Source organism: Myotis daubentonii, chromosome 12, assembly GCF_963259705.1.
Source record: "Myotis daubentonii chromosome 12, mMyoDau2.1, whole genome shotgun sequence".
NCBI classification, from domain to species: domain Eukaryota; kingdom Metazoa; phylum Chordata; class Mammalia; order Chiroptera; family Vespertilionidae; genus Myotis; species Myotis daubentonii.
Window position 1 is genome coordinate 68,594,570 of NC_081851.1, and position 25,830 is coordinate 68,620,399.

Consider the following 25,830-nt stretch of genomic DNA (forward strand, 5'->3'; position numbering starts at 1 on the left):
GAGAGGGCTACTGGGCCAGGGCAAAGGACAAGGACTCCATGAGGCGGGCAGGAAATTCAGAGAAGCCAGAGGGGAAGGAAGGAATGTGGAAACGGGGAGCAACCTTGTCAAGCATGGAGAACTTGGGCAAGAGGAGACTCTCATTCGAAAAAGGCCAAATGAATATGGGCCCCAGACTAGTTTTGGGGAGGGTCAGGCCATGAGTGGGGGAGGGAAGGGAGGTAGACAAATTGAGCCCTACCACAGAGTAAAGGAAGTCACTCCCTCGCGTGGAGGCAAGTCTGATAGCCTCTGTAGCAGCTGGGGACTCATAGGACTCAGCGTCAGCCTGACCCGACAGGCTGGGATGTTGGGATCTGTCAGCGGACCCCTCTCCATCCGCGGGCCCCTCTCCACCACCTGGCCCTCAGTGCTGTGTTCTGGACGAGGTCCCGTGTGGAGGGACACTTGGGAGGGCTGAGCGGAAGTACTAGGAGAGCGCCGTGTGCTGAGCACGGTAGAGGCGCCCAGGTGCAAAGGCATGTGTGTGTGACTCAGTAAGGAGCAGCTGGGGCTATTGAAGAATGGGACCAAGCTCCAAAACAGAAACTAACATAACGCGGGATAGACAGAGCGCCTAGGGGCCAGGCTGATGGAGGAGGCGTGTTGTGGGCAAGAGGAGCGGAAAGACAGCGGCTGCTGCGGGAGTCAGAAAAGAAGTTTTGGAATAGACAGGTTTCAGGTTGGGAAATGTGGTCTTCCTCAGTTTCCCCATCTATAACTTGGGAGTAATAACAGTGCCTCCTTCCTAGGTCTGTGAGGGCTGTTAATACACACAGAGTTTAGAATACTGCCTGGCATGTGGTAAATGGGCTGTTAGCTTTTATTTGTGTCAAGAAGTTGCATAGAAAGTCAGAGAAGTGCATTGCGGAAAAATCAGGGAGAGCCTCAGATGACTGGCTAAGAGCCTGGATTGCACAATTTTGAGGAGGGGATCAGCATCCCCACAGAGAGAAGACTGAAGACCATCAGCAAGAACAGTGGGCAGGGTGTTAGGGCACGAGGATGCTGGTTCCAGCTCCTCCTCTAACTACGTTATCACTTTGAGCAAGTCCCGGGACTCCACTGGGGGTCTGTTGTCTAAGGTCCCTTCCAAATTCTGCACTGCAAAGTGGTGCAGGCCTGAAAGAGAAGGCTGGGTACCAGGGGAGCAGCTGAAGGGAGACACCAGCGAAGATGCCAGGGTTCTAGCCAGGATGGGTAGGTTGAGAGGAGGAGCAGGTTTGGAGGAAAGAAGGATGACCTTGATTTAAACATACAGGCATTTAGCTTTATTAGGCTTCACAGATGTTGCTTTTTTTTTTTACAAATAGAAAATGTTACACATGTTTACAAATTTACTTCCTTCACCAGCAAAAGCATTACGACTCGCTTTATTGCAATATTCACTTACTTGCTGTGGTTAGGAACCGAACCCGCAATATCTCCGAGGTAGGCCTGTACTGAGTTTAACGTGAGAGTAACACATCTCAATAGAAATAGATGTCCAGGAGATGATTCAAAATGTGGATCTTGATTCTGGGAACCGTTTGCAGGGCAATGGTTGGAAGCCATGGGAGGATGCCACCAACTCTTCAATGTGACTGAATGACCGGCCTCTGAGGTCCTGTGAATGCTAAGGGTTGGGAGCAATGCAACAAGAAGACGGGATGGTGAGAGTAAGCCCTGGAACCAATAGACATGGGAGTCTGTGGCTGCCCCTTAGAGGTGTCGGATGGAGATCCTGATTTCAAGGTTGCTGCTTCGTCCCTGGTCTCAGCATCAGTTCTAGGCCCTGGCTCTGGCAGGAAGCCAACCCACTTCCTCTCTAGGTTGTCCTGACCACTGCTGTGGGCTTTCTTTCTCTGTTCTTTCCCCTCTTCTCTCCCTCGGGAGGCCTCTGGCAACCTGAGGAGTCATCCCAGCCATCTCGTCACTTCCCAGTTGTCACCCATCCCTTTGCCTGCCCCCTTAAGTTTAAAAACCGGTTATATTTTAAGTGTGTCAAGTCAGAAATGTTGGCTTTGAAATACAATTGCAGTATGTTACATATCATTTAGTCCTATAATTAGGGGCTGAGACCTCAGGGCTGACAGGGATGTCTGTGAAACATCAAATAAATCAGTGGCTCTGGGTTCACTGGGGAGGCCCGAGGCGTTGGGCAAGAGGCTGTAGGGGAAACTAAGATGAGGGAGAATGCCATGGTGGCTGCAGTGGTAGTATTGGCAGATGGCCACAAATTTCCAAAGCAATTGGAATTCTTGAGGTCAACTAGGCTAAGTCCTTGGGGCACTAGGACAGTATCTATTTTATAACCGCTCCAAGATGAGGAATTTCCAAGGGTCTAGTGCCAATGGGCAATCTTGGCTCTACGACGTAACTCATTCAGTCGACCATCACTGAGCAACGAGCTCGTGCCCAGGGCGGGCCAGGGGACACCAGTAGTAGTAAGGAACATTTTATGTCTAAGCATCTGTCAGAAGATAAATATTGAGAGGGGAAAAGGAGGGAATAATATGAATTAGGCCTTGAGTCATGCAAACCCAGATGGGAATTCAAACTTGTGGGGACTCTTGAGCAAAAGTCTACTCCTCCTCTCAAATGCATACATTTCCTTTTCCTTCCAACCCTTCTACAGGTGCAATACTTTAGGTACCAACCTCCCTGGACTCAGGGTTCAGTTCCCTTCTCCCAGGTCTGGGTGATTTTTTTTCTCCTGAGTCTAATTCTAAACTCATCTTTTCCTTGAAAATGTCACACTAATCACAAAGATTAAGCTGCACATGTGCCCCCTCCAGATCCTCTCCCTCCTCCTTCACAGGATGAGGCAGTACCTGTCCCATTTCTCACATACTCTTCTACCCAAACTGTTTTCAAGCTTTATTTGTTCTTAGCTGGGTCTAGTTTTGTCCTGGAGACCATTTTTGTTTCAATTTCTCTAGGCACCAGGCCAAGTGACCCATTCAAGGCTGATAAAGTCTCAGTGACCTAGGCACAGGAAGTTGTGGGAGGTGAAGGACATTTCTGGATGGCTCTAAAATACATCCTTTTCCTCTTGTCCCTGACCCAGGACAACCTACTGATACCAAATAAATCAGTGGCTCTGGGTTAATTGATCAGAGGAAAGAGAATCAGGTAACACGGTCTCTAACCGGTCGTAGAACCGTGGTCAAATCAATTGCCTTCTGGACCTGTTTCCTTCTTTATAAAACGATCTTGGAGGCACCCTTCCGCTCTGACAGTCTAGGAAGCCTGGCACCTGGCTCCGCGGGTCCGGGACAGGCTTGGAAATCTGAAGCACCTCCTGCCATTGACAGTCTGGAAAGTCTGCTTTCCAGGATCTAGTTCTGTTCCAATCGTAGCTCTAAGATCTGCTTGGACTTGAATCTGCTTCAGATTTCCAGGGGACATGAAGCCTAATGTGTGTAATCCTTTACGACCTAGACCCTCGTTCTCGCCGAGCAGAGCTGGGAACAGACTGGCCCCTCGAGGAAACACATTCTGGGGTTTCAAGGTTATGTGGAGGGGACATGGGCTTGGGATTCTAAATAGGAAACCTCTGGGAAATACTGGGTGAGGGCTGGGGTGAGTGGGGAGGCCAGAGGAGCCAGGACTACGGAAGGCAGAGGCTGAGCTTAGGAGTTACTGGACCAAAGCATGGCGGACACGCTGGTGAAGGTACCAGGCCAGGAAGGCCACGCTGGGCGAGTGCACACCAGCGCACTGTGCACACAGGCGGCACTGGTCCCCCACCCGCTGCCCGGCCCCATGGGAACGCCTGTGGTTTTCTTTGGCTCAGGAGCAGCAGCGTCCCCTGAGCCCGGGCCCCTCTACCGCAAAGCAACTGGCTTCCATTACCCCTGTCAGCTCCGGCCCAGCCCCCCGCCCAGCCTGGCTCCGTGCCGTTCCCTTTTATGGTGAAGCCGAGGGACGGGGAAGCCAGGGGTGAGGGCGGAGCAGCTTCTGGCTGGGCAGAGGGCTAGAGCCCCAGCGGCTTCTCCCCTCACCGGACCCCCGACAACACCCCGTCATCTTTCTCCTTCCTCCTCGTGACCCTGCTCTGCTCGGAACCCACGGCCCACGGCCCCTCCGGCTTATCCCGGCCATTCCTCCCCGCTCCCTCCCTCACATCCGGGGGGTGATTTCCCACTTGGCCGAAGTCCCACGATTTGGGGTTAGATTTCGGGAGGGTCCGCCCTATTTCCGACGCCTACCCCGGAGGTGGGGGTGCGGGGTAGGGGGTGGGGGAAGCCAGGGTAAGGGAGGTCACAGGCAGGATTGTCCTACGTGTAGGGTACGGGGCGCAAGGGCTGGCTCCGAGGAGAGCAGCACCCAGTTGTCTCCGTTCGGCACCACCTCTCATCCCTCACCCCACCGCTGGGCCAGGGAGGGGATCCGAGGGCAGGGCCCAAAGGAAGCACCTGGCCGGCCGGGCCGGGAAAGGGTGAGCAGCAGCGTGGGGGGGCGGGACGGGAAGGGGTGTCAGAGTCTAAGGTCAGGCCAAGCCTCCCGCCCGGCCCCGCTGCCGCACCCTCGCCCTAGCACCCCGCGGCTCCGGGGAGGCGGCCCCGGCGCTGTTAACCACGTCCCCCGCTGCGCCAGCTGCGCCCAGCTGTGCAGCGCGGGCCCGACACACGCCATCCCGCGGCCGCCCCGCCCCAGACCACGCCCCTTGTGAGCCGGCGGGGAGCAGGCGAGACGGCGGGGCTAGAGAGACCGACCCGGCCGGAAGTGCCTGTCCTGGAGCTGAGCTGGCGCCACAAACTTCCGGACCAGGTCTCCTACCTTCAGCCGGAACGCAGACCGCCGCGGAGCCGAGCGCAGTTGGTCAGGTGAGAGGCGCGCAGGCGACCGGGGGGCGAGGACGGGCCCTGGTCTGAGCAGGGAGGGGTGCCGGCCGCAGGCTCAGCCCGCCCTCTTCTCCGCAGGATGATCACCGACGTGCAGCTCGCCATCTTCGCCAACATGCTGGGCGTGTCGCTCTTCCTGCTTGTCGTTCTCTATCACTACGTGGCCGTCAACAATCCCAAGAAGCAGGAATGAAAGTGGCGCTTTCTCCGCCCCAGGTAACGGTCTGGGGCTGTAGCGCCCAGCCCGGGAGTGGCGAGGCTGTGCCAGGGCCTGCAGGGTTCGAAACTTCCCACCAGAAAGCGTGGGGCCAAGCACGCAGCGCCAGAACTGGGCCCCTTGTCCGCACAGGGAAGAGTGCCTTGCAGTGTCCCTCCCCCTTCAGCTGTCCCCTGGGTGGGTTTCCTAGGCCCCAGGTGCCCAAGTTGGGGGTATGGGTACAAGGTGGCACTGCCAGGTAGGAATGAGGGTACTGAGGATGCCATCCACGAATGAGGATTTGAGCTCTTCTTCACTTAAACAGTCCTCACTTTTCCAAGATTATTTAGGCAGGTTTTTTTGTGTGTGTGTGAGTGAGGGATTGTAAAGATACAGAATTCTATTTCCATGTTCTGGGGCAAGAGACACTGAGTTAGGGGTTGGCGGCTATAGACCCAAGTCTTAGAGAAGAAAGGGGGCGGGGGCGGGTTTGGAGACCAAGCTTAAGTGTGGGTCCCAACATAAAGGGGAGAGAGGGTGGGTGGGAGTTGATTCCCGGAGGATTCCTCCGAGTAAAACAGCATTTTCCTTACCTCAGGTCTTTCCCCTCTTTTCTAGGGCTCCAGGACATAGTCTGAGGCAAGATGGAGGGTGTGAGGGGCCTTCACACTTCACTTCATCCCTTCTACCCATCACAGCATATAAAGCAACTACACCTGGATTTTTCCAAACAACTTTTATTTCCTCAAAGTCTTCCTTAACCCTATGGAACAAGAAGCTGCCACTGAGTAGGGCCCAGTATAGGGCTGCTTTCTTTTCTACTCCCTCCCCTCGATATAAAAATATAGATATTTTTGTGGTCCCAAAATCTTGTGCTGTGGAGGGAGGGAAGGGGTGACACATTCCCTGCTTTGTCCTGTCTCAAGGTGATGCTCTGTGATGCCACAGCACGGTGTGAATGGCATTCTGAGGAGTTATAGTTGTCACATGGAATCAGCAGCTGAGGCAGGGGACTAGCACATTTCTCAGTGTTCCCCATCTTGTGGCTATATCCTGGGCATGAAGGTCAAGGCATCAGACCCGGGGAGAAACAGTGAATGGGGGAGATTTAGGGACAAAACAAACCTCAGGTTGGCCCAAGGGCCCCCCGCTGTAACAAGTCGGAGACTGGGAGTCAGACAGACTACAGGAAACAGGAGAAATGGCAGGGGCGGAGTGGGGCCGTGGAGGTGCGGCCTGAGGCAGCCTGCAACAGAAAAGGGAGGAACCAGGGTTGTGAAAAGTTTGCTCCTCTTCTGGTCTGTTAGCCAGGGGCTGGGAAGTGAGAGAGGTGGGATGGGTAAGGATAGGCACAGTATTGAGTTCTGCACAGTGGTCTGATGCTGGAACCTGCCAGCTCCTAGGCCTTAGACCCTAACAGTTTTCTTAGTCACTGGAGTGAAGACTGAGGCCATTATGGGGGGGAAAAACAGGTACTAGATTCCTAATGAAAGTATATTTAGTCTTTTGGGGGTCAAGGATTCAGGAAGGAAATGATCCTGAGTGGCAGAATTGGGAATGAGGGGGTAGAAAGGAGAAGTGGGGTGAGGGACAATCTGTGCTCACCCTGGTGCAGAGCGGGGTCCCGGCTCCGGCTCACTGCTCTCCCTGGTCCAGAGGATAGGGGATGTGGGGCCCGAAGAGCCTCTCATCCCTCTGCAAGTCGGCGGTGAGCCCCAGCCCAACCTGGACCTAGCCTGTGGACAGGGGGTGGGCTGAGAAACTAGGTTCTTCCATGAATATTTGTGCTTCTAGAGTTCCCATGAGTAAGGGTGTAGTTTAGCAGTCAACACAGGTACTAGGACCTTTCATTCCTGGGCACGTTCCCTAGCTGAGAGGATAATAGAGAACTTGGGTTCAATCTATAACTATATACTCTCAGTCTTATTTAACTAGGGGAGGCAAAAGAATCCACCATTTAACCTCCATGGCTATATCATGGCCAAGATTTGTACCAAAGACAAGTACTGTGTAGAAAGCTTTTGGAGGATTGGTAGATCTTTCTCAGCCTTCTGTGCCTCAGCCCCTGCCAGACCAGCTTACGTTTCACCCGTCCATTCACCTTCTGCCTATACCCAACTTTAGCCAACTAGCATGGGGGTCTGGACTGAATTGGCGTTGGTGGCACAGCTGTTCCTAGGAGCAGCAATCAGATGTGTTACCTGGGGAATCCGGGACCCCTCCTGGCGGGAACTCTCCTCGGGCAGGTCTGGGCAGAAAGAGAGGAGAAACTAAGGACAGGGGCAGACAAAGCCAAAGCTAGCAGGCTGAGGTCGGGGTATATCCGGCAGGGACATGGGGTTGAAAGCAAGCAAGAGACCTGGCTTGAAGGGGATGGGACACTGGACAGACAGGCACTCGAGACACCAGAAGAGCTCTCTTAAATGGTTGGGGAGAGGTAAAGCAGTGCTGGGCATTCCCCCTCCTACTACCAGATGAACAGTTGCTTGTTGGGTTCTGCCATAGTTGTTATGCTGGGGACAGGAAGACCCAAAAATGTTACCTGTAATCGGGTCCTGACACAGGGGATCCGAGGTCCAGTTCCTAGTAGACCTTTCCCAATCACCATGACCGCCTCTGACTTGTCCCCTGAGGACAGGAATGAGCAGTTGCTCCCTGAGAACAAAAGAAACATATCAGGGTAGGGGCCACGGGGAAGAGGGAACTTCCTTTAGATTAGAGTTTCTCAATATTGGCATTATTGACATTTTGGGCTGGATAATTCTTTGTGTCATTCTAGGATATTTAGCAGCATCCCTGGCCGCTACCCATTAGAGCAGTGGTTCTCAACCTTCTGGCCCTTTAAATACAGCTCCTCATGTTGTGACCCAACCATAAAATTATTTTTGTTGCTACTTCATAACTGTCATGTTGCTACTGTTATGAATCGTAATGTGAATATCTGATATGCAGGATGGTCTTGGGTGACCCCTGTGAAAGGGTTGTTTGACCGCCAAAGGGGTTGCAACCCACAGGTGAGAACCGCTGGATTAGAGGGTGTTCCTCTTCCTGCCCCTCCCCGTTTGTAACAACCCAAAATGTCTCTAGACATTGGCACGTGTGCAGAGGTGGTGAGGTGGTTGCCCTTGGTTGAGAAGCTTGGCGTGCTCTAGTCTTGTTCAAGGGGTGGAGCAGCAAATCAGAGCTTGAATTACTCTGAATTTATAGACCTTAGAGCAGTGGTTCTCAACCTTGGTTGCACATTAGAATCACCTGGGAATCTTTTTAAAATCCTGATTTCTGGGCCTCATCCTCCGTAAATTCTGTTTCTTTGTTACTAATGTTGTGGCAGCTGGGATAGAACAAAAGGAGAGCAGATGGCCAAGGTTTTGTGTGCTTGATATGGTCACACATTTGTGGTGATGGCAGGCCTATCCTTTTTTTCATTCTGCAGTTTTGTCTAATGTCCAGCTCCTGGAGTCAGGGAGCTTCAATCAGTAGCAGGTAGGAAAAGTCATAATGCTCCTCAACTGTAAAAGTGAGGATTAAATGAGATAATGAACTTAGAGCAGTGCCTGCCACATAGTAAATGCTCAATAAATGGGAACTACTATTATACAAAGACACTCATTGAATTTCAGCTTCCTGTACAAGGGCATGGGTGTTTGGGGTTTAGGATCCTCTGGGCGATAACTGATGCCCCTGGTCTACAGAGGCCTCTATCACATCCAGTCAAGAAAGAGGTCCGGGTCCGGGGGCAACGGGGCGCAGGATTTCCTCGGAGCCTGCTCTCCACCCCGCGTGGAAGGAAGGAAGGAGGCTGCCAACCTAGATTTCAGTGGCAGTGCGTACAGACCTGATATGCTGAGTGAGCTGGGCAGGAGGCAGGAGCCCATGTTGCGTGAGGAGGCTAGGCTAGAACTGGCAGGAGTTGGGGATGAGGCCAGGCTGCTTGAAGTAAGGTGATAGGTCAGTGGCTGCTGCCGCCGTCTCCTGTCCTGGCTTCGGGGCTCTGAGTGGAAGGGACACAGCAGAGAGGGCAAGTAAGTGAGGCACTGTCAGTCCACCACCCCACTGGCTCTCCTTGGTCAGAAAATGCCCATTTTCAAACTTACCGCACCAGCGTCCCTTGTCTGAAGAAACCTAAGATGAGTATAACGTCCTCTGATACTTATTCCAGTGTCCAGTTCTCAGCCAGCCCTCATCCTCACTTCTCTGGCTAACCAACTTACCCACGAGCTCCTTCTTTTGGCCAAGGAATTATTGAGCTTGGCTTCTAAACAGCTTTCCTAGGTTCTCCTCTTACCTCTAACTGCTCTTCAACTAATCTTCCTGCCCCTTAAATTGTGGTGTTCCCCACCATTCTATCCTTGGTCCTCTCTTGCTCAGCATATTTTAAACTCTCAAATCTCCCTCTAGCCCTTTTCTCCTGAGCTGCAGTTCTAACTGTCCACTGGACGTTTTTCTACCTGGCAGTCTTTCATGACCCAAACAAAACCCATTTTCTCCCATCCTTTCTTTTGTTCTCCCTATCTTCGGGAAGATTTTGCTAGAAACCTTGTTTCATCTTTCAACTCTTCCCTCACATTTATATTTGTGTTTAACCAATTCTACCTTTACCTTCATTTGAATTTCTTCTTTATTCTCCTTGCTATTGCCAGTGTCCAGATATAGGTCTTTAGCTCATTCAGGCTTTTGAAAAATATTCTCCACTGGCCCCCCTCCTTCCTTTTTACAATCCGTTCTTTAGGCAGATGACAGAAATTGCTATTCTAAAACATAGACCTGATCAAAAATCGTTTGGGCTCAGAGAAGGGGGAGATACTGAAGGTCTTTTAAAGGACAGAGTCTAAACCTTTGTATACAGCATTCAAAGCCCTGCCCACTGATTCAGGTCTACTCATCCTCAGAAGGATGCTGACTTGACTTGATCCTTCACACCCTCTGCTACAACCCCTGGGGCTCCTAGCTGTGCGGTTCCTCTAAAATGTCTGTTGCCTAGGGAAACCCTGGGTATCTTACGAATCCCATCTTAAATGTCACCTCTGTGAGGCCTCTGTGGCCATTAATGGTAGAATTAATTGTTCTCTTCATTGTCCTTTATTCACGTGGCTAGTAATTATTTATGGTTTCTCCCTAATTAAATAAGTTAGTACATGTAAAGGACTTAAAATAGTATCTGGCACATACTAAGTACTCAATAATGTTTGCCAATATTCTAATTAGAACTTGAGTTCCTTGTGGGTAGGGACCTTCTCTAATACTATGTATGCTGGGTACCAAGTAGAGGCTAAGACTGCGCCAAGAGTCAGAAACAACCAGAACTTAGGGGGCTAGGAAGAGTTGGTACAGCAATGCCAACAAGACAAAAGAAGTCAGAGACTCAATGCCAGTCAGTTAACCTGCAACATTACCCACCACAGAGATGCTGTAGAGCCCAGACCTGGGTAATTTTTGGTTAAAACAGGGATGTCACTATGATTTCCAAGGGACAGTGCACAGTAGGCAGAAATAACGAACTTGATAGAGGGGGAATCAGCAGGTTTCTAGATGGTCTGAGAAATCTCCATATACAGATGCATGTTGAAAATATATTAAGGGATGAAGCCTCACCCACCCCAAGAAAGGATGAGAGAAAACAAGCAAGAGTGAGTGAAAGCCTTTGGGAAGTTTGTAGGTTCTAGTAAGGAACTGCACGATAGTCAAGGAGGTATGAAGCAAAACAGGCAAATGATGTAAAAAAAAGTCAGTGTGAAATGTAGGGATCATGGGAAAGATACTAAGGATGCACTCAGGAATCCTGGGCCTAAGGAGAAGAAGACAAGGTCTGGTTGAGGGTAGAAGGCTGATCTGGAAAGTAAGGCATTTAGACAGCATTTCAACTCATCAAAGACTCTTAAGATCCAGCCAGCCCTGCTGTGAGTCTGGCAAAGTGAGCCCACAGCAGTTTCTCATGTTTGGCTTCTGGCCTTCTCAGTCCCCATGGAGACAAGAATGAAAGGGAAGAGCCCCAATTCTATTATTTCTTGGTTCTGAGGTATTATAGAAATGGCAGCTTAAGGCTGAGTGCAAGAGTGATATGCGATCAGCTCTGCTTCTAGAGGTTGTGAGATGATGTTTTATGGTCATCTGCTATAGGTTCCATTTTGGCAGTGGCAGGATAGTCCTGGGGCAGAAGTCTGAGAGGAGGAGCCAGACCTCATCGGTGTATGAATTAGGATGGCTATTCTACAGCTCCCAAGTTTTTGTTCAGCAATATATTTGTTGATCGTTTAATAAGTGCCAGGTAGGTGCTGGGTGATAGGGATAAATAGATATGTTATGAGACATTTCCTGCCATCAAGTAAGTTTTAACATGAAACTTGTTTGCAGTAGAAAAGGTAAAGGCGGTGATGGTGCTAGAGGCATTCTTCCTGTGTCCTTTGACTCACTTCACAAAGGAACCTCCCCTCACTATTAGACTTTAGCTTCTCTACCAAAGCTGCCTGGCAGCTGAGCCATGGCATCAGAGGCCAGGAAAGGGTTCTCGTAACCTCAGGTTAAGCATCAGAGCTGGGAGGAATGAGAGCAGTGGTGGAGGACAAGAGCTGAAGACGTAAAAAGAGTAAGTCCCTTGTCCTTTACCCTAGTGCCCTGCTGGATTGTCTGGAGGGCCAGGGCGTGTTTCAGTTATTTAGACTTGCTTGAATTCAGGGCCAGGACCAATATGAAGCGAGTGAGGCATCTGGGGCGCACATGTAAGGAGACCCTGGCCTGACCCTGAGAGCAAGTGCCTTCTTCTGTTCTGTGGCCTGGGCACCTCACTGGCCTCCCCGTCCTTGCCGTTTTTGTCAGTATGTAACCAACAGAAGCTGGTTTGCCTCTCTGCCCTCTCCCTGGCCTTCTTTGGCCTCTGTTGCATCTGCTTTTACACCAGCATCTTGTAGACTTTTGACTTTCCTCACTCCACCATTGTATTAGCTATTCCCCATGACCGCTCCTGCCTCCTCTGCAGGAGCTGAGCCTGGTCTGGGAAGGCCTTGGTGCTCATGGCCTCTTTGGCAGCCGGGGGGGAAGGAGGTGCAGAAGATCCTGGCACTATGGTCAAGGGCGTTGGGAGTGAAGGCTCTTCTGGCTTCCTGCCCCCGGAACACTCCTGTGCAGCACAAGCTGGTTACTTGTTAGCCTTCTAAAATGTCACCCTGAAGACAGAATCTGTCAGACTAGTTCCCTGAACCTCTACCTTAAGCTTCTGACTGGGTTGCTTGGATCTTTTCTGAAATTTCCTGGATAGCCCAATCTCATGTTTTGTTCTAGCCAATAAGGGAGAGTCACCAGTTAAATGTATAGTTAAGTGTGATATAATTTTTATACATTAGAGGAAATTTTCTTATAAATAACTACATAAGTGAAAGAAAATCTGTCAGATCACAATCCCATTTTTTGGGTTTGGAAAGTATAGCTGCTTTATAGTTAGATCTCAGAGATACAGATCATGTTCTTCCTGTTTCGGAACCAAGTGTGTCTGCATCACAGGTCCCTGTCCCAAGCCAGGGCCAGTCTACCATCCTCGAGTCACATCAGGGACTTTAGGAGACGAAGCAGCAAACACTGCAGCACTAGTGAATGCCCAAGAGAACATAGGAGGCAGGATTCCTGGAATCTGACCTTTCAGCTGCTCATAGTATCCTGGTTTGGTATTAGCAACAACCCTCTTCCTGACCCCTTGACTGGAGACATAGTTTCGTAGTTCTTACAAATATTTACTCAAGTCCCTGGGATGTCTCTTTACGCAAACCAGTTCTCTCTGCTGCTAAGCTCATTCACCTGGGGGGACAGTGTCTCACTTGGTCTTACCTGCGCCTGTATGTGGATGACTCCTAGACCCGACCCTGATGCCACCTTTTCTACAGTTTGGCCCTTCTTCTGCTTGCAGGTCATCTCCATATAAACTTATCACCTTTTCTTCCAACAATGTCTGCCACCATGATCTTTTTCTTTAGCTTATAGCCCTGAAGCTCTCTCCACCATCACTGAGGCCTACCACTGTTTCTAATTCTCTAGTCTTCTCATGCATAACCCACTCTAGGGACCCATGTCCCCTGCCCTGCCGATATACACAGTTCAGACAGCTCTCTTAACCTAAGTCTTTTATTCCCACCATTTTCAGAAGCAGCACCTATGTCTCATGAACACATCTTTGTTTTCAAGACATTCTTCTTCCTCCCACCTCTCTTCACCTGACGCCCATGGTGAAAGGTCTGGCCCTTACAGCCAGCCAGTACACTTGCTCTTTGTCCTCTCTACGCAGCAGCCCTGGTCTGGCCATCATTCTCATCTCTGGAATGTTTCTGTCAAACCATATACCAACACCCATCCTTCAAAACCACTTCTCAACTAAACATTCTTTGGCTAATTACCTTCTTGTTTACCTATGACAGTGGCTCCCCAAGTTCTCTGCATGTTTATAATGTGTGTATGCTTTTATGTTGTGTTTACTGTCCTGTGTCCCTATTAAGTTTTAAATGAGCCAACTAAAAATTACTTTGTACTGACTGAGAAACCCAGTTCTTGTCCCGCACTCTGCATGGGAGGGGTCAGGGAGGATGTTTGAAATGGCTGAGAACCCTCCCGTGAGGACCTAGAATAGGCTCTTTACTATGTCCCTTTTGTAGAAAGGGAAGGAGAATTTATAATGCTGATATTCCTTCCTAGGAACTATGAGTTAAGAGGAAAAGAAATTAGAAGAAAGATGGGAAACTCAAGTATACTGGGGCATGAAAAAACGTGTGAATAACTGCCACTAAACAGCTGTGCAATTTTGGATAAGTCACCCTTAAACAGCCTCAGTTTCCTCATCAGAAAAATAGAAACACCATCCATTCCACACGGACCTCATGAGTGTTAAATGAAATATATATGTGATACTGTTTTGTTCACTGTTTAATGTTATTTAAATATAAGGCATTTTATTACTTTAATACTCCCCTTCAGACACAGTATACCAAAGTGCCCTTTTCAATGAAGACAGAATCTCAAAAGAATGGGACTTGGAATATAAGCAGAGGTAACGATGATGCATGTCAGAGATCGAACATGACACTGGTCAGAGCTGGGAAGGACCATTGCTCTCCGCTGGCTACTCAAACTAGGGCAGTCAGATGCCCACAGCAACGACCCAGTGCATGTTTCTGGTCTGCACCAAAGCTTTGGTGCAAGCTGAATAGCAGGGAAATGCTAACAAGGTTGAGTGTGACTTGGAGACCAGCAAAGCTTAGTTCCAGCTTATAAGCCTCCATACCCTGGCAAGACTTCTGTAGCCTGGAAGCCACATACAATATATCTGCGGTTTAGTGTACTTCCAGAAGTGGCTCTGCAACAGTCTCCCCGCCACAGCCTGGCCACTCCGAGAAATGGCTCTGCAGTACTTTCCCCTTCTTTTTACCTCCAGGCCCAGCTGCTTCTGGTATACATTCTGACCCAGAATCTCTTGTCTTATCAGGCAGGGTCTCATCAGGCCAAACTAGGGGTACTGACGCAGAGCTGAGCAACTGTGACCACTGCTGGAAGGGGCTAGACTGCTGCTTGGTATGCCTACAACAGAATCTGTCTGCAGGCCATTTTTCTTTGGAAACGTTAGAATCCTTCTGATAACTTTCTGAATAGGCTCTGAAGCCAGGAATGATTTCAGTTCATGGGACCTTGGGTAGGATTCTCCATCATTTCACAGTGCCGTGATTTGGACTGTGCGGGCATTCCTGACACTGCCTCCAGCAAGGCCGCTTGACACTGTCCTTGAAGAGGAGGCTCCATGTCTGTGTGGCCCTGCTTCAGCTGGCGTTTCATCCTTACAAACTCCCCTGCCTCCCGATGTGCTGAGGCACAGCCACCCAGCACACCGCCTCTGTCACAAATACCGCTTGGAGCTCATGCCGCAGGGAACACCAGGTCACAGGAGAGGCTGCAAATTCTGCTATGAACTAATTTTATTGATTCGCTTCCTTGGTCCCAGTCCAAGTGTATATCTTCAAGCTCTCACTTCCCCCAACAATGCCCCAAACAACTAAACACCTGTTGCAGGGGCTCCCAGACTAGCTTACCTCTCACGGGGCCCAGCACCCGATGGTTGACCTTTTGGGTGCTAGAGCCCAGGCCCGGCAGCCCTGCAGACCGACTGCCATGAAAAGGAAAGCTGGGGGAGTTCTTCATCTGTGGAGAGTTTTGTTGGCTGCTGAGGCTACCGCCAGCACTTGTGCCAGTGCTAAAACTTCGCACGCGGCTCAAGGTATTTTCAGAGCAGGAAACAGGCAATCCACTGCAAAGAAGCAGATGCCAGTCAACCATGATCCAGGGGGGTTGTGTCCCAAGTCTTTCCCCAGGGTCGATGCTCAGTAAAACCACCTCTGGGTGAAAACGCATAGGGACTCATTCAAAGGGAAAAGGGAGGAATTCTTTTGCTGTCTGACTGGGGCATACCAGCTGATCTCAGAATGTCTAGCGCCCTTGTTCACACACATGCTCCGGCAGAAAATACATCAGGAGCCGGAAGGGCCATCCCTGGGCATCTTAAACGAGTGTAAATTCCTCCCGTTGCCTTGGTGCTGGCTTTTGGACCCCTCAACCAGTTACAGCCACTGGAAGCTGAGGCCTGCCCCCACCCCAATTATATTTGACTTTGTGCAGGGCTCTGATTCCCAGATACCTAGGAAGCATGTAGCTCCAGGTAAAAAGGAAGAGGATCCATTCTCAAAAAATGAGCTGTTACTCATCTTAATTTTCCCTGAAAATATTTACCGTGTGGTCCTCTTAGAAGTAGGAAAGGGACACACACAGACCCCTGGGAATTCCCCGCTTAGAGTCCTATTTCACTCTCATACTCTTTGTCCCTTCCACCCTGCTGGTCTTACTTGTTAGTTTTGGGTAGAGTTCGAGAGCCTCTCTTCTTGTTGACACCCATGTTCACAGTGCTGCTCGGGCCTCGAGTGCTACGCACGTGTTTTAGCATCCAGGCCCGGAGGTTCGTGAGGCTGCTGTGCTCGGACAGCACAATCCGGGGCCACGGATTGCATTCTGCCATGTCCAGAGCTGCAATGGCCATAGCTCGTCCCACCTGTGGGGGAGGCCAGTTTGGCTCAGTGTCTTGGTCTTCCCACCAAGGCTGCTGTGTTGGGGTGGGGTGCACAGCACAGTGGAAGGGGAGGCCAGACCTCAGATTTGTTCAATGGGGACTCCAATCTTAGTGCCAGGCCGTTTACTGATAGTGTATTTAGAGCTGCTCCCTAACCTGTTGGTCATTTGGGGCCCTCATCCATCATGAGTTGGGGCAGGTGTGCTTTCTGGCTCCACCAGGAAGGGTTTCTCCCAGCAGAAGGCGCTTTGACTTCTATAACCAACAGCCCTTCCTACTCCTCTTGTGCCCTAGGACACCAGGGATCATCATCAAGATCACAGCACACAGGCTTTCAGCCCAGGGGTGAACTAACCCAATATAAGAAAGACAAGCTCAGAGGCAAAGAATCTGACTTAGATGTGCGAGGGGATTCTCTGTGGTGGTGGGGTCAGAAATAGAGCCCATTCATCCTCTCAACACTATTACAGTCAGAGGCCTGCTCCTATTAACTGAGGAAAAGAGCCAGTGGTGAGACTCTCATCAGAGGAGCTTAGAGTCAGGCAGCAGGAGAGAAGGCCTTCCCAGACTTTGAGGTTCTCTTGTCCCCCACTTATCCCTATATTCATACCTGCTCAAACAACTCCACAGTATATCTGGAGGGGAAAGCCGGCGGGGGTGGGGGGCTGGCACGCCCGTTGTCATGGCAGGCGGCAGGGATGCTGTTTACTGAGCGTCCAGTGTTGTAGTTGCATTCAAGTGTGTAGCTAAGACACAGAGACCTTCATCAATGTCCTGCCTGGACAGAATCAGGACAGAACTATGGGGGACAGCCTAGTAATCTAAGAAGGTAATTACTTGGGGGAAAAATGGACACAAATAGAAAGTCCTAATTCCTAGTCACCAGCAACAGACCTCGGCACTCTATCACATACACAAAGATAGACTCCCAGACTAAAGCCAATAATGCTAACTGAGCTTGCCTTTTCAGAAGACTTGGGCCGTCCCCTGCCCTGCACACCCCACGCATTGCTTTCTTTAGGGAAGCTACTTCATCTACCGTATCCCAGTTTCCACCCAACCTGTGGATGATCCCTGAGGCTTTGTGGATTGCAACCCGGCCGCTTCCCTCCTTAGACTGGCCATCTCTGCGGTCTCGGGCATACATGTTCTTCTCTGAGAAATTGCAGCCCTGGAAGTCGAAGTGGGCTGAGTTCAAGGAGATGAGCTTTGGATAAAGCATATTTTCCACCTGTTTGGGGAGGAAAAAGGCAACTCAGAGACAGAAAGCAAGCCTGAGGGCAAGGAAGACATGGCAAGCATGCCTGCAACCCCTCCCACACTCACATGACATTCTGCGGATTCCTACCTGGGTGGTCTCATCGCTGAAGCTGTTTCCATACATGAAGCAGCCCCTTTTGGAAGCATGTCCGTGCAGGTCCACATAGTAAGCAACACCACTCTCTTTGGGGGGGATGGTGTCGGGGGCTGGCTGCTCAGCCTCAGTGGACCCTGATGGCATAATCCACACACTGCTGGCCTTCTGTTCTGCAAGCTCAGTCTCTGTCCAGGACTCAGGGTTATCCCCATCGCATGAGTGCCCAAGGTGAGCTTCCATGTGGAGATTGTTGGCTTTCTCAAGGTCAGAAAGGGGGGCATCAGGGCAGAGACGAGGACTGTGCTGTTGTGCAGAGGGACTCTGGGAGTTCAGACGGGAGTGCACATGGTGGTAGAGAAGCACAGCTTTAGCCCCATAGATGGCCGGATGCAGGACTGCATCAGGCTTCAGGTACTGACGGTTCAGGTTCACTCCACGCGAGTCTGTGCTGTAGGAGAACAAGGGCTGAAGCAGGGTCTAGAGGGCTGGACCAGCAGGACAGACACTAGAGTAGATGAAGAGAGACTATGGGAGACTGACTTGTAAAAGGAGAGGCTGAAGTTGCATCAGGAAAGAAAGAACTGAGGATGGGCGCTCTCCTTAATCTGCCGTCACTCCTGCACAGACACCTGAGGGCAGCTCCCAGGTGGACCTGCAGGTGTGCTAGCTCTGCTCCTTCCAGAGAGTGCTAGGAGATGGGGTCCCTTTCCTTCTCAGGTCACTGGACGATTAGATGGGCTCACCCTTATTAGGGTGCCAGAGGGTTGGGAATACAGGAAGAGGTAGATGATAGTGTCTCACTGAGCTGCAGGGCATACGGGGGACCGGAAGACCCCCCAGAGATCAGGGAGGCTTCTTACCGGTAGTGGCCCCGGACCACACCATCGGGGTTCAACATGGGGATCAGCTTAAAGACAAAGAGGCGACGTAGGGTTTGGGCCCGGGGATCATCAGGTCGAAGGATGAAGTCCAAAAAGCCATTGAAGACAAAGCTAGATGGAGTCTCTCCAGGGTGCACCCGACTGCTCAAGAAGAATATCTGATACGGAGAAGAGAGCAGCCATTAGGTCGTTACACTATAGTTCTACTGGACCAGTATCAGGGTGGGGCTGTGGGGAAGGGGATGAGGCAGGAATGAAGAGCCACTGGATTTCCAGCTGGCCGAGTCTGTAAGTGGAGTGGGAGCTGCTGCCCTTGCCTCAGAATGCTGGCTGAGCCTGCGATGACGATGCCTAGCGATAACATGACTGTAAGCTACCAACAGTGCCTGCGCTAGGAATGGCCAGGGTCTTGTCTTTATACTGTTCCCACTCACCCTCTTGCCTGTGAAACGGAATGGTCGGGGGGTGCTGATATCAGGAAATAGCTGCTCTAGACGGGGCTCTCGATCTTCTTGAAGCCCATGGTAGGAACTGATCGTTAGCAGATCTACACGAAGTCCATCCAGAGAATAGCAAAGGATCTCCCGGTGGTAATAGATGGTATCCACAGGGCTGTAGGGATACAAATCATTAAGCCATTAGAGGTCCCTAAAGTCCTAGCAAGAGGTGGGCCTTGTCAGGCGCCCAGGATTTGTAGGTCTGGTACTTCACCCTGCCTTGGGGACCTTACAGTCCCTCATAGTGTGATAGGGGGCTGAGGATTTGGGTGGGTCTGCATTGCCTGAATGCAGAGTACAGGACAGGATAAACTTGTTTTTTCCCCAGTTGTTGGATCCCTAGGATAGATTATTTTGCACAGACAAAGAGCTGCCCTCTATTGGGACAGAAAAAAAAGGTGTGCTGACTAAATTCTGGATAACTGATGGGAGCTGGGGTATTAAGGGCTTCAAGTGCACGGGTGGGGGGGGGGGGTGTGTGTGTGTGTGGAGTGTAGGTGGTGGTATGCTGAGATCAAGGTCACATAGTAATATATTTGCCAAAGGTACCCCAAATCCCACATTCTGTACAGAGAAAAGAACTGTTTCAGGGTCTTAGGGCAAGTCCCAGAGGTAGCAGAGGTGCTGTGTGGTCCAGGACTGTGTGGCAGGAGTAAGAACGGGGTTGGCACCTGCTATGGGTAGGGTGGTTCTCCAGAAAGCGCTGGTCTAGCTGGTTTAGCAAATCCTGGCAGTCGCTGTAGGAGAAGGGGTAGCAGAAGGCGAAGAAGGTGGTGGCCCCACGGCCCTCTACGAAACGGTGAACAAAGGACAACACAAACTGCGTTTCTGTCATCTGAGGAGCAGAGGAAGAGGGAGGGCAACATGCCATCGCTGTCAGAGCTAAGGCCCTAGTGGAGTCACCAGGGACTGACCTCACGCCCTCACCACATTTACCAACTTCCCTCCCAGCACATTTACCCACACACACAGAAAGTCCCTCTGAGACGTGCCACAGGACCATCAGCTTCCTGGGGGCTCCGGGAGGCAGGGGCTTCTCTGGGACTCCTGCTAGCGCTGCCGGGAAAGCAGGTACCAAACCCGGTGTCCTGCCTGCCAAGTGCTCAGTATCAAGGGTCACTCTTCTTCCTTTCCCGCCTCTGCTGTGAGCACCCAGGTCTTCCTTTCTGCCTCGGGATAAACTTACCTCAAAGGTAGGCCGGTCTCGAATGCGTTCCCAGCGTGGCCGGGTGGGCAGCGTGCGCACAAAGGGGGCCATGCCCTGGGAATACAGCTTGCTCTGCTTGTTCATGTTCATAATGTTGATCTTGATGAGTTTCCCTGGCGATCCTCCCCGGACACTGAAGTAAAACCATGACCTGAAGGCCGGAGTAGGAGAGGCCGGTCATTGTATGGAGGGGGGTGGAGAGGGGGCATGTGGGCGGGCAGTGAGGAGGAGAGGGAGGAAGGAGGGGCAGGGAGAGAAGGAAGGGCAGTGTGCTGGTATGAACTGCAGGTCGAAGGGCTGACCGAGCGTGGGCCTGGGGACAGGACACCGCCTCTCTCTTCTTCCTTCCACCCTCCGCTCCTCCGCTCACCTGTTCCCATTCTCATACTCCGTTTCAGCGCAGTCTGGTCGGGTCCACACGTTGAACTCATAGTCGGGGGAAGAGGCGGCGCTGCTGGTGGGGGGTAAGGCGCCCCCTGCCACTCCCTCCCCATCACTGGACACAGCCTCCACTTTCTCCACATGGGCGAGGTTCCCCGAATCAAATCGAGAACTGAACAGCAGTCCCCCACAGCGCAGCTCCATGGCGGGGCCGGGGAAGCATCCTCCTGCTCCGCTCTGGCCCTGAGAGCTGAAGGAAAAGGGGGGCCGGGTTAGGCAGGGCGAGGGGAAAGGATGACACTATTTTTGGGGGGATCTCCAGAAGAATGAGCGCTCCTCTGAGGGAGTGCCCTGCGAGGTGAGGGGCTCTCTCCCCGCCAGAAAAGACAGAGGCCTTCCAGCCACACCAGGTTACAACCGCCCCAAAGGACTCCATTTTACTACGGGGTGGCCGCTCCAAAAGGACACACTCGGCGGCTTAACGAGGCTGGGAAATACTCCGAAACACTAGACTCGAAGCTCCTCCGCGGCCCAGGGGTTAGAGACCAACCGGAAGGGTCGGACTGCCCACACCCAGCCCAGGCACACACGGCCGCCGGCAAGGCAGCGCGCCAAGAACCAAGTTTCTAAGTTGCCGTGGGCAGGTCCTGTCTCCTCCCCACGCCTCTGCCCGCGCAGGCACTGGCCAGGCTCTCCCGTGTGGCTCCCCGGGCCCTGCCGGGGCCGGCTCGTCCCGTTCGTCATGGCCCTTTGCCTATCAGGGGAGAAAACCAGAAACGTGAGGCCTCTGCCAAGCCACGGGGCACTGGGCAGAAGCCACCCGCTCACCTAGAGGCTGCAGCTCAAGTCCAACCGGGGCGCGGCCCGTTTCCACCCTCCTCAGCCCCGCAAGCCCTACTCTGGGAGGTGCGGGTGAATAATGGGTGCGGTTAGCACCCCTAAAAAGTGGCCGGTAGAGCCCCCACCGGGGGCGGGGGCGGCTTCACCACCCTGGACCCTGAGGGACCGGGACTGCCCGGGGCGGGGTGGGGCTGGAGGCAGGAACGGGGCACCGCCGACTCCGGTAGAGGGAGGGCGGGGCCGGGAAAGGGGGCTGAGGTGAGGCCCCGGGTGGGGGTGGGGCCGGGGGCCCGGGCTGAGGGGCGGGGCGGGGTTCCAGAGGCGCTCGGGGCCGAAAAGGGGGCGGCGCCGGGGGGCGGGGCCCGCCCTCCACGCACAGCCCCTCACCTCTCTCGGGCCGGCGATCCCGCTCCCTTTCCCGCTAGCGAGGCGCCACCTCGGGCCCCGGCACCCAGGACCCAAACAACACCTGAGCGCCGCGGTGCCGGGACCCCGCTCTGCCAGGAAACAAGAAGTCTCTCGCCGATTGGCCGCGGGGACAGCTGGCCACCCGCCCAGTAAAGCCCGCTGCCATTGGCCAGTGCGCGGGGTTCCTCGGGCGCGCGCTACCTGAGCCGGTGCCGTTTGGGGCTGACCCGCCCGCCGGGCGGGAGGTTGCGCGAGCGCTTTCTCGGGAGATAGTCAACCGCCGGCCTGCCGGCAGGAGGGGACGCAGGGACCGAGTAGTAAACGGAAAAGACGTTAAAAACCAAGGGGCCATGTGTGAAAGCGATCACCGCCGGCCGCGCTCCTCTGGCTGTTACACTCAACCGGCTCAGCTGGTCTCCCGCCCCCCCCCACGGGAGGGCAAAAGCTGAGTGGAGGATGCGGGCATCGATCCCGCTACCTCTCGCATGCTAAGCGAGCGCTCTACCATTTGAGCTAATCCCCCGGCTGTGGCTGCCTCCCTTCCAGTTACCTTACACGTTGTTACAAGATGTCTGCTGACCAATGGAGAACCAAAATTCAGGACATTTATTTAGCACCAGAGTATGAGAGAACCATAGGCGAAGCTTTAAAAGGTAGAAATAACTACACGTAAGCAATAGTAAAGAAATTAAAACACCTAAAATATCTGCATTTAACCCACAAGAGAGTACTAACCCACAATAGAGTACTTACACTATACGTATCCCGACCAGTTTGCATATGTTTTACAGAACATAGGTAGTGCTCAGGAATTCAGTCTGCCTTCGAATAAGCCTCCCACCGTCCAAGGTGGGTGGAGGTTAAAAAGATTGGTCGAAGTCCTTCGAGCCGGAATCGAACCAGCGACCTAAGGATTGCCACAGCTCATCCACTACAGTCCTCCGCTCTACCAACTGAGCTATCGAAGGCCCCGCTGGAGAAGCCGTCCGCAGATTGCCCTCTAATACTTACCGAGGCCTCACTACCCCGGGATCGCAGAGCTTTCCAGAGCCTGGACTCCACTTTCTATAGAAGCTCACACGGGCCGAGCCCCTCCAGACCACACGCAACAAGAAAGGCAGAGACGAGTGAGAGCAAAGGACCCACTTCCCAACCCCGGACGGAGGAAACGCGGGCAATACATTTCCCTTCCGTTTTCCTGCTTCCCACAAAACAATGCACCCCCTCCCGCCGCCGCTCCCGGTGGCTTCCGTAGGACTGCGGAGGCCTGGAGACCCCGCTCGCAACCCTGACCTTCTGGGCGGCAGGGCCCAGCGGGGCCGGCACCCTCGCACGCTCAGCAATTGCAACGCGCCAGCCCCGTTCGCCAAGCCGACGGCTTGCTTTTGCTCTCTTTGCTCCCCATTCCCCTTCGCTTTATCCGGGGAAGCCAATAAAACCCTACTGCTCTCGTGGTGGGAAGTACATTCATTCAGTCCATTAAGCAACGTTTTGTCGGCTATTCGTCCCGACTAGGGCAAGAAAGATACAAACCGCAGAGCTGCTCGAGGTTTGCAGGGCGGCGCGGGATCCAGCTGCCCCGAAACCCCGCGAGGTGGGACTGGCGGGCGGGGCCCAGAGGGGCCCTGGGCACGGCCACGTCCACCGGCCCCGCCCCTGCCCTACCCGCTGCTCACACCTTCACTCTTTCCCGGGGCTGCAAAGCCAGCCCACCATCCTTTGCCCACCAGGAGCTCTGGGGGTTTAAAAACAAGGAACCTTGAAAACGAAAACCCAACTCTTGTGTGAATTCTTGCTGGGTCGTCAGATGGGGTGGGTGTGCGGGAAGACCTGACCTCCATTTCCAGCTCCGTGGCCAGCTGCCTGTGCAACCTGGTGATGATTTCAAGCCCCGCACCGGTCCGACATTTTTTGGGTTCTCGTGAGCTGTGCTTTTAAATCCGAGGTCTGATGCCGCTGAGCACAACACCTCTTTGCGCCCACCCACAAAGCAGGATGGTAACATCTTGATTTTAACTTGGCTCTGTTGCTGCAATTGGTACCATTGTGCCTCCGAGCGTTAGCTTGGGGTGTTTAGCACTCTCTTTGGGGGCGAGGGGCGGGGAGGGAAGACTGGTAAGCAGAACATATTTATGTTGTTATTTATTTGGGGGGGGGGGCGAAAGTCACATAGCACAATAAATAACTTTAAAGTATGAACACTTCAGCGGCATTTAATGCATTCACAATGTTGTGCAAATTACCGCCTCTCTCTAGTTTCAAAACTTTTCGTTTAATCACCAGGCTTGGAAGAACACCTCCTACCCTTTTAAGCAATTACTCCCAACCACCATCCCCTGGCAACCACGAATCTGCTTTCTGACTGTATGGACTTGCCCATTCTGGAGATTTCATGGGGAAAAAATCACAGAACATGGGACTTTTTGTGTCTCATTTCTTTCACTTACAGTGTTTTTGAGACTCATCCAGGTTGTAGCCGGTATTAGTACTTGCTCCCTTTTTATGGTGAACACTCCTCCCTTGTATGGATATACCACTTTATGTCTATCCATCCCTCTGTTGTGTTTTTGTTTTCCATTCCTGTTTTGATGGACTATTTCCAACTTTTGGCTTTTATGAATAATGGTTTTATAAACATTCACGAAGAAATTTGTGTGAATATATGCTTTCATTTCTCTTGGTTATGTACCCAAGAGTGGAATTCTGGGTTTTATGGTAACTATATGTTTAACTCTTTGAAGAATTGTCAGACTGTTCCCATAGTGTCTGAACCACTTCACATTCCCACCAGCAATGTAGGAGTGTTTCAATTTCTCCACATCCTTGTCAGCACTTATTTTCTGTGCTTTTTATTATAGGCAATATTTCAATAAATTAAGCTCAATTAATTATAAGCACTTTCTTGTATCATTATAGAGTCTTTGGAATAATTTGAGAAGCCCTTTGGTTTTACCACAATTTATTTAAATATTCATCTTATTGCCACAGTTTATATCCAAATTTTTATTAATACTGCTACAATAAATGTTCTGAAATATAAATCTTTGTCCATGTTTCGGCTTACTTTTTTATTCTCAAGAATGTATATACTTGTTAATCTTTTATTATTTTTACAGTTTGGAGCCTCACATGATTTTGATAATTCTTTCAGAATTATGCAAAAAGCCAGAATATATTTTTAGGAGTGTAATTACTTGGTAAAAACAGCATGAAAGTTTTAAACCTTTTGATAAATAGTATCAAATTACTTCCCAGAAACATTATACCACTTTCTACCATAGCATTTACTGAGTATATTATCATTAAAAAAAAATTCATCAATGTTATATACAAGTGATATCTTATTTTAAATCTGCACTTTTTAACCAATGAAATGACTTTTTTCAAGTCTATGGTTCATTTGCATTTCTTTTATGAATTGTCTTTTGTCCATATTTTTATTGTGTTTAGCGCTTTCTTGATTTGTGTTCTTTACATTAGGATGTGTGTATGATATGCTCAATAAGGCAATGGAGGCCTTGATCAACACAGCAACTCGACCTGACAAGGACATTCCACCCAACAGCATCAGAACATTCTTCTCAAGTACACACGAACACTCTCCAGGATAGCTCACCTCAGGCAAGTCTCAACAAATTTAAAAAGATTGAAATAATACAAAGTACGATGAATGTAAACTACAAACTTTGGATGACAGTGATGTGTCGTAGGTTCACTGGCATTGACAGTGGGTGAGGCTGTGCAAGTGTACGGGCAAGGGCTATGTCTTTTTTGGCTCAACTTTAATGAGAATGTAAAACTGCTCTAAAAATAAAAGTCCATTAAAAATTTAATAACTGGTATGCTAACACAATAAAAAAATTACACCAAGGCATATCCAAAAATGTGTCTGAATTCAATTATTTTATTCATAGGCAGAATATCCAATATTCAATAAATATTCACTCATACCCTGAACAATGGAAGCTCCCCTGTCCCCTCAAATTTCTTCTACCTCAAGTGTGGGGCAATGAAAAATACCCAGTAAAATGGAATATCACATGGGGAAAAGCAAAGTCCTTTATCCCCTCAAGCGCTTTTGGGAGCAGAACCATGAAGAAAAATTTTAA

General features: G+C 51.2%; 2 protein-coding genes, 1 long non-coding RNA gene and 2 other non-coding genes across 10 annotated transcripts; 2 read left to right on the top strand and 3 right to left on the bottom strand.

Annotated features, from left to right (window-relative positions):
* Positions 1 to 4,706: 4,706 nt before the first annotated feature.
* On the top strand, positions 4,707 to 5,932 carry OST4 (oligosaccharyltransferase complex subunit 4, non-catalytic). Its single transcript, XM_059660348.1, has 3 exons — positions 4,707 to 4,850; positions 4,947 to 5,084; positions 5,683 to 5,932. Exon 2 carries the CDS (start codon positions 4,948 to 4,950, stop codon positions 5,059 to 5,061), a length of 114 nt encoding a protein of 37 aa, XP_059516331.1. The 5' UTR covers positions 4,707 to 4,850; position 4,947; the 3' UTR covers positions 5,062 to 5,084; positions 5,683 to 5,932.
* Positions 5,784 to 23,277, bottom strand: AGBL5 (AGBL carboxypeptidase 5). Of its 6 annotated transcripts, XR_009448022.1 has the most exons (16): positions 21,302 to 21,543; positions 20,463 to 20,723; positions 20,072 to 20,243; positions 19,557 to 19,720; positions 18,823 to 19,000; positions 18,368 to 18,546; positions 17,499 to 17,955; positions 17,212 to 17,381; positions 16,761 to 16,896; positions 15,930 to 16,132; positions 15,123 to 15,337; positions 8,900 to 9,055; positions 7,607 to 7,719; positions 7,266 to 7,312; positions 6,670 to 6,800; positions 6,171 to 6,310 (listed from the first exon to the last, which is right to left on the bottom strand). XR_009448022.1 is itself a non-coding variant. In XM_059660342.1 (15 exons), exons 2-15 carry the CDS (start codon positions 20,675 to 20,677, stop codon positions 6,139 to 6,141), a joined length of 2,661 nt encoding a protein of 886 aa, XP_059516325.1. In that variant the 5' UTR covers positions 20,678 to 20,723; positions 23,255 to 23,277; the 3' UTR covers positions 5,784 to 6,138. The 6 variants fall into 6 exon arrangements, 4 of the variants coding, with proteins under 4 accessions (XP_059516325.1, XP_059516324.1, XP_059516326.1 ...); XM_059660342.1 differs by lacking the exons at positions 7,266 to 7,312; positions 21,302 to 21,543 and adding an exon at positions 23,255 to 23,277 and having other exon boundaries at positions 5,784 to 6,310; XM_059660341.1 differs by lacking the exon at positions 7,266 to 7,312 and having other exon boundaries at positions 5,784 to 6,310; positions 21,302 to 21,544.
* LOC132213560 (uncharacterized) lies at positions 21,948 to 25,456 on the top strand. Its single transcript, XR_009448024.1, has 3 exons — positions 21,948 to 22,374; positions 22,513 to 23,719; positions 25,202 to 25,456. It is a non-coding gene; the product is annotated as an uncharacterized LOC132213560 (long non-coding RNA).
* Positions 22,172 to 22,244, bottom strand: TRNAA-AGC (transfer RNA alanine (anticodon AGC)). The gene has a single exon. It is a non-coding gene; the product is annotated as a tRNA-Ala (tRNA).
* TRNAY-GUA (transfer RNA tyrosine (anticodon GUA)) lies at positions 22,601 to 22,689 on the bottom strand. The gene is given in 2 exon segments: positions 22,601 to 22,636; positions 22,653 to 22,689. It is a non-coding gene; the product is annotated as a tRNA-Tyr (tRNA).
* Positions 25,457 to 25,830: the final 374 nt, after the last annotated feature.